The sequence below is a fragment of the Carassius gibelio genome, chromosome B12 (assembly GCF_023724105.1).
Source record: "Carassius gibelio isolate Cgi1373 ecotype wild population from Czech Republic chromosome B12, carGib1.2-hapl.c, whole genome shotgun sequence".
Classification (NCBI taxonomy): domain Eukaryota; kingdom Metazoa; phylum Chordata; class Actinopteri; order Cypriniformes; family Cyprinidae; genus Carassius; species Carassius gibelio.
The window spans coordinates 6,368,761-6,380,352 of NC_068407.1; the positions used below are offsets into that span (position 1 = coordinate 6,368,761).

Below are 11,592 nucleotides of genomic sequence, written 5' to 3' on the forward strand. Positions count from 1 at the left end.
TGAAGACAGTCTTCTTCATTGCGTGCCCTTTTTCAGCCCTCAACGGTGCTGAAGGAGGGAGTGTGTGTCATATCTTGTTGAAATGCCTTTGGTCATATTTCAGAGGAATCCGTCTCTGCTGGCAACATGAAATTATTCGCCTAGCCCCTGCGGTGAATTGCTTGCAGTGTGTGTGTGTGTGTGTGTGGAAGGGCATTAGCGAAAGAGATTTTATGACCTCTGGGCATTTCTCCATATGAATGAATCTATGTTTATGTCAATGAGGCAGTTTTTGTCTCTGGGAAGACAAAATGTTAGTTAGAGGATGACTGCTTCCTTCTGAACGATCAAGCTTGTCATACCACCACGTCTGCCGTCTGCCCACTTATGCTGGGAATGTGTTGTTGGAGTCTGGAAGAATGACGGGGGAGTGGGTCGTCATAACGGGAGAGGCTGAGAAAGCCGCTCTGATGTCTCACGGACGTGACAGCGGATCTGATGAAAGTGAGTTTGCCAGATGTCTTAACTGGCGATTTGCTAGCTCCAGGACAGATGTCTAAGCCCATTGAAGCTAATGATTTCAGACGTGATTTAATAGAAGTGGTAATGACATTAATCAAAGAGATGCTTTTGGTTCGGCAGAAATGTGCAGTGATAACAGTGCAATGTTAAAAGGCTGAACATTTCTGCAAGGAGGGGGCCACCAGCTGCAAAGAATGGAAGATGCAACTCAGTTTTGCCTGTTTTGTGAGCACGGCATTCACAAGCAATTTTATTTCCATTTTATTAACTTATTTTACATTAAATAATATTCAGTTATAAAATATTGTAGTATATATATATATATATATATATATATATATATATATATATATATATATATATATATATATATATATATATATATATATATATATATGACAACAAAATGTAATAATTATTTCCTAAATTACTTTGGTTTTGTTGTTGTACAATATCTACTGTTATTTCAGTATTATGTTCTATTTTTATATTTGAATTTTTTGTTATGTGCTCAAATAATTTATTTCAGTGTAACTTTATGTTTCAGTATTTTAGTTTTCATTTTAGTACTTCAACTATTTTTATTTTATTTCAGTCACTAAGACAGCATTTGTAATTGTACGTTTTTCTTAGAGTGTTTTCCATCTAATATTTCCATTTTAATTATTTTTAATGCTTTTACTTTTAGTTAACATTAACAGTGCTGACCAAAATTAAATTGCTGGGTATCATCTTAAAATATTGAATCTTCATAATGTTATTTTTCACAACCCATATGCAAATTTGTTTTCATCACTGTCACTATATTAATATCATGATTTCTGTCCAGAATCAGAAATAAATAGTTATATTATTCAATGTGATAATTGTGGAAAACATTAAACATGCTGCATTATTATAAGTGTTAACAAATTTGATCTTTTTATTTTTTTTTGTGCTTGTATAATGGCATCACTACAACAGACTAACCAACTTGTCTATGCAGCATTATGTCAAATACTGTATGTCTAAGTGTGACCTCAAAAGAGGAACACAGGCCCCAGGGCAACATTTGGGACAGGCCAAGGAAAGTCATTTCTGAGGCGGAGCAAGCTGTTAAATTTTGATGAAAGATTCTGAAAATAATATGCACTGATGAATCATGCAATATAAGACCAAGAATGTGTATTAAGAATGCAAACAGAGTCAATTTTGATTTCATATTGACTTAAAGACTCAATTAATACCAGTGTTTTTAAACCTTTAGTTCAAAACAGAAGAATGCCAGTTGTTGTTTTTTTTGCCTAATTTTCCTTTTGAGAAGGATTTGGCAATGCTCAGCCTGTCATGAATACTTAATAGATCTTCCTGTTTTTTGTCTGTGACCCTGGCTGGATTAATGTCTTGGCTATTGCTTACAGAGGCTGTTTTCCCTCTCAGTTGGTAATAAATGTTACTGTTGTTTGATGTGAATGGACAGGGATTAGTTACTTCCAGCACAGGGAGGGGTTATACTTTTTTACAGATTTCCAAGAGATTGGATGTTTGAGTTTTGTATTGCACTTGTTCCATATAACTTCTCATTGTCACTGTAGATGTTTTTACATTTATTTATGGCATGGACATTTTTTGAGTGCGCTCCGTTAATATCATACCTGTGTGGCAGCACTGTGCCGTCTGTTTTCTCCTGTATTTTTGTCTGTCGAAAGAATGAACAGCAGGATGGTGCTGATGAGCTCCACTCCCTTGTGTGTGTCAGTGGAGATGCTGGGAACCCTGTGACCCAGATCATCCCTCCACACAGGCCCACTGTAATTTAACACCAGCGCCATCATCCCCCCCTCCTCTTCTCTGCCAATCCTCACTGGGCCCAATGATCTGACACAGACACCTGTGTGTCTCTCCTGGCGTTGCTTTTATTTCTTTCTCTCTCCCGCCTCTCCTCCCGCTGCATCTCTTTCATCATTCCTCTCCCTCTGTCTTTTTGACAGCCTCAGTGATGCTAAAGGGGGTGAACTAGTCAGAAAACTAAGAGAAATAAAAAGTGAGCTCAAACCCGTTCGCATGTTCTGCAGGTTTAAGACACATGGTCATTATAATAAATACTTAAGAAAGCTATAACACATATGACCTAACGGGTTTCCTGAGAATGAGCTTTTTGGTGGCAGGATACAAGAAATTTCCAGTAATAAGCAATTCGCCTATCCACACAGAACGCGAAAACGCTGTGAAGCTGCAAACAGCCAATCAGAACATATTTTATCTTTAATGTTATGTGTGGGATTTTGAGTCAGCATGATGCTCTAGTAATAGTGTGCATTAGAGCTCACTTTTTACAGAGAGCTCTAATGCACACTATAACTTACTAAAACGCCCCACTCTTATGGGAAAATAAGGTGCATAGGGTTCTCAAAAAGTCTTTATTAAATCATAGCAGGGGTGCACATGAGTGAAAATTGTGACATTTCATTCATTCACTGATGTGCCTCACTTGGCAGTGCATATATTTACATAAAATCAAGCTTGTTGATTTTAGGTTTCAAAAAGATGTACCGGTAAATGCAAATATTAGCATTGTATTTTTTTTATATAATTGTTTTTTAATACACACTTTTTATTGTAAAATGTAATAGTATCATCAAAGTTTATTTTTAGTTTTTTTTATATTTTTTATTATTACTATTATTATTTTGTTTTTTTTATAGTTACAGCGGGCAAAATAAGTATTGAACGTCACCATTTTTCTCAGTAAATATATTTCTAATGGTACTGATGACATCAGATGTCGGTAACAACCCAAGTAATCCATACCTACAAAGAAAACAATACAAATAAGTTCAGAAATTTAGTTCTGTGTTATAAAATGGAATGACTGATGGGCAAAGTATTGAACACGCTTACTGAAATTTCTTTAATACTTCATACAAAAGCCTTTTTTGGTAATGACAGCTTCTCCTGTATGGAGAAGCTAGTCGCATATTGTATTCAAGTCAGGTGATTGGCTGGGCCATTCTAGCAGCTTTACTTTCTTTCTCTAAAAAGCCAAATGAGCGTTTCTTTGGCTAGTGTGTTTGGGATCCTTGTCTCGTTGCTGTCTCGCCCTCATTGCATCTTCATCATCCTGGTAGACAGCAGCAGATTTTTATCAAGAATGTCTTACATTTTTCCATTCATCCTTTCTTTAATTATGTGAATTTTGCTAGTGCTATACCATGATGTTTTGGGGTGATGTGCAGTGGAATCTGACCTCCAATGATGTGTATTATGGCATCCAAAGAGCACAATTTTTGTCTTATCTGACCAGACTATATTCTTCTAGTATTTTACAGGCTTGTCTAATTGTTGTGCAGTAAACTTTAAACGAGATTCAACATGCTTTTTCTTCAGAAATGGCTACCAGCAACTTTTTGGTAACACACTCTCTTCAGAATATTGTCTTTTGTATTTAACAGAAGAAAGAAATTCATACAGTTTCGGAACAACAAGAGGGTGAGTAAATAATGACAGCTTTTGAATTTGGGGGTGTATTACCCCTTTAAGTCAAAAACAGTTCAACTTTTCAAAGCACATCTTCAGACCTCTGAGTTCGATGCGCTTCCGCTGCGTCTAGCTGCTTTTGAATGAGAGAACGCGCTCTGTGAGAATGGCTCCTAAGGCCTCGGGGTGGTTCTATTCATGCAGCAGCTGCAAAACAGCTGCCCGATTCCCATCAAAATGCACAGTTAAAAAAGGAACAAGAAATGTACTGTGCTAACTCCTCCCCCTCACCCCACACACACTCACACACTTATGTATGTTGGCATGCAGTCAGGAAAAACAGCTATCGACCATCCAGAAAAGTGTACAGACCTACAGAACGTTTCATGTGTTTCCAGAATGATAACGCTGTCATTAGGTGCACCTCTGAATCTGCCGAGATGATCCCGATGATCTACCGTACCATGTCCCGTGTGGAAAAGCTTGACTGCTCTGTGCAGGAAGAAGAGATCTGTGTGGGTGTTGGGCCTTTTGTGTCTGGCTGAGGTGCATAATTATGTCTCCTTCACTGCACCCCTCTGACAGCCAGTATTTTAATGGCACTCAATAACAGAGGTGCTACTGTCTGAACTGACGATTAAACCGCTGTGTGTGTAGTCTCTGTCCACAAATCTATATTATACATATAAATATATATGTGGATACAGATATAGATATAAATAGATCGTAATACATTGAAATGTATGATCATTTTATACATTTAGAGGTGTTACAGGCAATATGTTAAATCTGTTCAAAGGAATGAACCCAAGTCTTTCATTGACAAGATAATATCTGAGCATGTTTATATCTTCAGAATAGAAATAAATGAAGCCAAATGAGAAGAGTGTATCCCATCAATGAGATAAAAATCAATGTTGCCCTTTTATTTGTGCAACTTTAAAGGCACATTCAAGTCTCTCTGAGTTGCTATGGTTACGTAGACTGCAGGATGTTATTGCAAGAAAGCTGGTCTGAGCCTCTTGATCTTAGATAAGGTGTGATCGGCCACTAATCCAACCCTGGACTACTGCATTTCTGTCATAGGAGCATCAGCTAACTGAGGAGTTTAGAACAGGCATGTGGTTTAAGTTATGGGAAATATCAAGGTAAGGCTGTCATTATAGTAAAATGGGTGATCAGGACCAATAATGCAAGTTTTTCAATGTTTATTTTGTGATAAAGAAACTACATTATTCCAATAGCTACATGAAATAAATTCACTATCAGTGAAAAGTTATATACAGTATATAAGATCATTTTGGATCATTTTATTAGCTTCTTTGTAGAGGCCACAAAAATAACACTATATATATATATATATATATATATATATATATAGCAATAATTCAGGAATAATTCAATATTCAACACTAGGAGAAGAGCCCACTCTGGTTAACCCTTTATTGTTTAATTTAACTTAATTTAATTTATGCTATTGTTTTAATTAATTTTTTTTTACAATTATTTTTAAATAAACTATTTTGAATGCTAGACATTATTGTGTCCTAAAACTAGAAACTGTTCATTATTGAATCACTATGAATGTTTAAATTTAATTTGAATGTTTATTTGTTTATTATTTAATAATTATCTTTCAGATATTTTGTAAAAATACTGTCAGAATTAAAATAAAATTAAAATTAAGTTAAATTAAATTAAATAAAGATAAATAATAAAAATAACTAAACTAAATCTAATTAAATAAAGATAAATAAAAATAAATATTTTTTTTTAGGGAGCATTTATTACATGAACAGGAAAAATCATCCCAATTTCTGACCAAACCTAAACATGACATATCTTAAGTAAAAGGCTTGAATTTCACAAGCTCTTTTGGATTACAGGTGCAACTGCGGTTTCTTTTGAAAGAAGACACTCGGAAAGGCTTCGGATTTCATTCTGCTTCTATGTGAAGTCGAATATAACCAAAAGGAACCAAACAGACCAGAATAATGCTAATTACGCCCCTTTCCCTGACACTTCGCTTTACTCCCTACGATAATCTATTCTCCCAGAACTTTGTTACCCATCACGAAGATATCTGGCTGCCTCCATCCATCAAAAACGCCCACACTTCAAGACTACCAATTTAAATCAGAGAGAAAGGGGCCTCTCACTTCAAAAAGGCACTGTCTTTCTACTCTGGCTCGTCTAAGGGCCAGATGGAAGGAAAAGCCTGTGGATAAGAATGCTGGATGAGTGCTGGGTCCTTCACACTAGGATGCAGAAGGAGGTATAGAGGCCTATCTAATTGCCTGTCTCAAAGAGCTGGCTGGTGGAGGATTTATTCAGGCTTAATAGAGCCTGCCCGTTTCACTGTGGGCGCACGTGTCAGCTTGCGAATGTCACTCAAGGATGCCGAGTGCAGGAACCGGAGGGAGTGGTATGGGGTGTTCTTATTCAGGCACACAGGCTGTTAGCTATTCAGCTAGCATGGTCGTCACTCACGGCTCTTACTGAAGAAATACGCACAGAATTGAGCAAAGGAGAAGGAGGGGGGGCAAGGGTGCTGCTACAAATATTTCTGCTTGTCATTGGCTGCTTTACACAAACATTAGAGACTAAATGAGATTCTTCTTTTTAAAGGACGGAGCTTGTTTTGCTCATTAAAGATCAAACGCACTCAGACCAACTCATTTTGATTTAATTAACTGGAATCGATTCAATTAAGATTAAGGCTTGCTTTTGGGCCATTAAAAATGTAAATGCAAAAGAAAATCTACTGATTGTGGGCAGCTTCGTAATCATGGTTAGTTCGAAGTTTTTAATTAAAAAATACATTTGTGTCTGTGGGAGCAAACACAATTACCATTACATTGAATAATAACAGGAAAAATAGAGTGTAGCATGCATATTACTAGCATATTGGCTGTTTATAAGTACTTAAACCTATCTTGCTTTTTTTCTGCATGGCCATGTTCTAGATCCATTAACCCTACAGTATTAGCTTACCTAAATTTAACACCTTACTAAACATTAAGAAACAGCAAATTAGCAGTTTAGTAGTTAACAGTGAATATGTGTTCCCTGGAGTACACACACACACACACACACACACACACACACGTTGGTATTGGTGGTTTACGGGGACACTACATAGGTGTAATTGTTTTTATACTGTACAAACTGTATTTTCTATTGTCCTACACCAAACCTATTAAGAGAAAACTTTGTGCATTTTTAGATTAAAAAACACCGTTTATTTATGACAAACAAAGCTGGATTTCCAGCATCATAACTCCAGTCTTCAGTGTCTCATGATCTTTCAGAAATCATTCTTATAATCCTGATTTGGAGCTCACACACATTTCGTACGGTTAATGGTGAAATATATATTTCTTCAGGATTTTTTGAGGGAAATATTTTTTTTTAAAAGAAATTGAAATTGAAATAGAAATATTTTGCAACATTATGAACATTGTCTTTACTGCCACTCCTGAACAATATAATGCATACTTGATAGTTTACTTTTGAATTAGTATATATATGAAGAATGGCACTTAGAGGTTTTTGCATCTGAACTCTGTGTGTGTATATATATATATATATATATACACACTACCAGTCAAAAGTTTTTGAACAGTAAAATGTTTTAAAGAATACTCTTCTGCTCACCAGGCCTGCATTTATTTGATCCAAAATACAGCAAACGCAGTAATATTGTGAAATATATATAATGTAATTTATTTCTGTGATCAAAGTTAAATTTTCAGCATCATTTCTAGTCTTTATTGTCATCTTTCATAAATCATTCTTATATGCTGATTTGCTGTTAGAAAAATTTATTATTATTATTATGATCAATATTTAAAAGTTTAAAATATATATATTTTTAAAGATTATTTTATGAATAGAAAGATCCAGTGTTTAGCATTTATCAGACAAAAAAAATTATTTTGTAACATTATACTCTATACCATTCAAAAGCTTGGAGTCAGTATAATTTTTATTTTTTTGGAGGGGGGGGGGGTAATTTATATAAATTATTTACACTTATATTTAGCGAGAATGCTTTTAATTGACCGTGACGTTATTTTTAGCATTTTTAATGCTTTTTTTTTTTATTCAAGATAAATGCTGTTTCTTCTGAACTTTCTATTCATCAAAGATGAATATTTTTACTGTATTTAAATAATCAGATTTAGAGAGCAGAAGAGCTTCTTTAAAAAACATTTGTGTTTACTGTTTTAAAGTTTACTTTTGAAAAAAACTTTTGACTGGTAGTGTGTGTGTGTGTGTGTTCACCCTTAGAAGAGCAATGAATTATTAGAATATCAGGAACTAGGAAACTAAATAATGCAAGAATGGTAAACATGGACAATAGTGCCACCTACATAACACTTATGTACTCTGAAGGATAAATCTGTTTTTATTAAAAATGTGTCTTTGACTCTTTACTGTTAAAATAATGGCATACAAAATATACCATGTGGTCTCAGAATGGCATTGGATAACAAGCAATATCACGTGAGTGTAGGTGTATGTAAAGTGTGTCTTGGCAAGTCACTGTGCCTCTGTCGACACCATATGATGTGAGAGTGTGTGTGTGTACAGATATCCAAATGTATCAGCATTGGTGCAATGACTCCATTTCACCTCAAACAAAGAAACATAAATGTATGGTTACTTCTCAACCAATAAATCATCACACTTGCACGTTTTCAATATTTTACTCAGGATACTTCAGTGATTTCACACACATCACAACATTCACAGACGCTACAGAAATAATCTTGATGTGATGACGATGGACATCCTCTTGTCAATGTACAGGCCACTTACATTATAGAGCTCTAAGAAATCCTTAAATGCTGGATTTGTACAATTTGTCAGTTTATATATGCAGAAAATAATTTGATATTTGGAAAATTATTTACATTTAATTATCAAAAATATCCTATTGATGGTCCCCTTTTATTTTGTATATACTGATGTCTGTTGTATGTTGCATTTGGGTACTGTAATTCTTATCTCTGTTACTCTCAGGACAAATTACAAAAATATGATCTTCAATAGAGTAACAAGAGTGTTATATCAGTGAATAATGCCAGTGTGGAAGGACAACGGCTGAACTGAATGATGAAGGCTGTCACTTTGTAAATGTCTCAGTCACAAAATCCTCTGAATAACTATAAGATCCAATATAAAAACAGTCATTCATCTCAATAAATGAAGGCAGAATGAATTAAGACTTGAAATGCACCAAAGAAAACAAGTCAAATTTGATATCACATGGCTGTACATTCTTAATTTGGAGTTTAAAACACTAATGAAAGGATACTATTAATTTGAGCTCATTGGATGGATACTGGACAAAAGCAGGAGGCAAAAGTGAATTTAAATAGCTCTGAAGTGATGCCTTCATTTCTTATACCTACTGACTCATGGTTATATTCCCTCCTGCTTGGAAAACAGCTCTATTTCCTTTTAGCGTTCACACTCTTGCAGACCCAGTTCATGCCATCCTGAAACAACATTTGAGTCAGAAAGTCAAAATACTGTTTTGTAGTCAATTTTACAAACAACAAAATGTATTCCAAACCAACCTGTACTCCTTCTCCTGTGAGGGCAGAACAGGACTGGATCTGCCACACTCGGTCTCTGATAGTGTGCAAATTCAAACCCTCTGCTATCTCGGACGCAGGGGCTGCCGTTAGCAGGTCCTGCTTATTTGCGAACACGAGAACCGGGACACCGCTGAGCTTTTCTTCATCCAGTAACTCAGCTAGCTCCTGCATGCAGATCAATTCACTTTATTTTAACACTGAAAGCATAAATTGCTTGGAATAGTGAAAGAAGAATAGCGACCTGTCCGGTTTCCTCAAATCTTTTGCGGTCTGCACTATCAATAACGTAAATCTGAAATCAAAAAGAGTGTCCAATTAACAACGTGTTTGGAATCAAAGTGGATTGTGGGATGACTTGTAATCGGACAAATGTTCTTACCAGTACATCTGTGTTCTCAAAGTAGTTCCTCCAGTAAGGTCTAATCTTCCGCTGACCACCGATATCCCACACGTTTAACTTGAATCCTTGCGACTGGACGCTCTTGATATTGAAACCCTAAAGAAAAAAGAAAAATAGTTATTATTAAAACTGCTTTGGTAATAAAATGTAGCTGATCCAGTAAATGACTTTGCACATGTAATTAACTCTAATTGGCTTACTGTAACCACAGGGTGACCCTACACCTCTTTTTCCAAAGATATGTCCTGGCCAAGACATCTAAATCGCCTAAAATGTCTGGGATTTGTTGTTGTCCTAATTCCTATACACTCGAAGTAATTATTTCACCTGTGTTGGAGTTATATGAGTGATGTCTTCAGATGCCAGCTGTTTCAGTAAGGTGGTCTTGCCACCGTTGTCCAACCCCAGAAGCAATATCCGCACCTCCTGGTCGGGGGTACTTTTAAGTTTCCGTAAAATTGATAACAAACCCTGAAAACCAAGAAAAAAGCGCAGATTATTCAATGCTCTCAGTTCATGCAATGCATTCAGCATGACGTCATAAGCACGAGCATCAACAAACAAACAGGTTTCAAAGAGGAGCAATAAATGTTCAAGAGACATGTAATTAAAGAAAACAGATCTTTATACTGTTTTTACCCTATAAAACAGTCATAAAAGAGACTTAAGATTCTCGATTCTCGAACAGTCGTGACACCTAACAGTCCTGCAAGCTAACGTTAATCTCATCCACGACCGAGAACCGCTGCTCCTCTTTAATACAACTTCTTACAACGAATCCACAATTGTCCTCAAGACGTCACAGCTACCATGACTCCGTACTACAATGTGACGGAGATGAGAATGTTAAATCTCAAACAAAAAGCGTCCACAGGTAAGAATTTGTTTATTGTAAGCGCTTTAACTCACCATCTTGTGATTCTGCCTCCTGAGCTCCTGAGACGCCGCTGAGGGTTACTAAGGGGAAGAGATGATATCGTAGTACGCAAAAAATACGTGTGACGTAGTACACAGAAAACATTGAGCTCTGCCAACCGATTTAAACTATGATGGCTTTAATGATTAATGCCTTTTGGCATAAACAAATACATTAATTTTGAAATCAATTGTACTAAGTCTACCAATTTCAATGATGTTAATAAGCTGCTGAGGTGATTTTATCCTCAACAGATAACGTTTGTTTATGTTTCTGTGCACACATATCATCACAGATCAGGATGTGTAGTAAAAGCATTTCATAAATATTCTTTAATTTTGTGTATAATGTTATAATACATTAAATGTAAATGTATCAGAACGAATTGGTTGAAAAATTTATTAGTAAAAAAAAAGGGGTAATATGTTTCCGAATTCAACTAATGACTCATTGAACCTAGAATCGTCCCTTTCCGACAACATACTGGAGTGAACTTTGCTTTTAAATGCCTTTTTGTTTTATTAACTGAATCGGCTGGAACACACTGAACTGGGATTTGTCAATTATGTTTTATTGAAAAAACTTTTTACGTCATGTGGTCATGCATTCCGCACGGATTCCACACAACAAAAGCTGAATCAGCTGTTTTATGAATCGACTACTTGAACTGTTCGAGAGAACCGATTTGCCGAAACGAGTCTGAACAGTGA

At 35.7% G+C, this 11,592-nt stretch overlaps 1 protein-coding gene across 1 annotated transcript; it reads right to left on the reverse strand.

The window, feature by feature from the left end:
- Positions 1-8,650: 8,650 nt before the first annotated feature.
- On the reverse strand, positions 8,651-10,996 carry LOC127969076 (ADP-ribosylation factor-like protein 3). Its single transcript, XM_052570719.1, has 6 exons — positions 10,876-10,996; positions 10,294-10,437; positions 9,946-10,062; positions 9,808-9,858; positions 9,546-9,731; positions 8,651-9,464 (listed from the first exon to the last, which is right to left on the reverse strand). The coding sequence occupies exons 1-6, from the start codon at positions 10,876-10,878 to the stop codon at positions 9,417-9,419; spliced, it is 549 nt and encodes a 182-aa protein (XP_052426679.1). The 5' UTR covers positions 10,879-10,996; the 3' UTR covers positions 8,651-9,416.
- Positions 10,997-11,592: the final 596 nt, after the last annotated feature.

Excerpts from the sequence above, each read along its gene's own strand:
- LOC127969076 (XM_052570719.1), bottom strand. Across the intron at positions 10,063-10,293 it reads CTCATATAACTCCAACACAG|GGTTTCAATATCAAGAGCGT; the intron begins GTGAAATAATTA and ends TTTTTTCTTTAG. Across the intron at positions 9,859-9,945 it reads TTGAGAACACAGATGTACTG|ATTTACGTTATTGATAGTGC; the intron begins GTAAGAACATTT and ends TTTTGATTTCAG.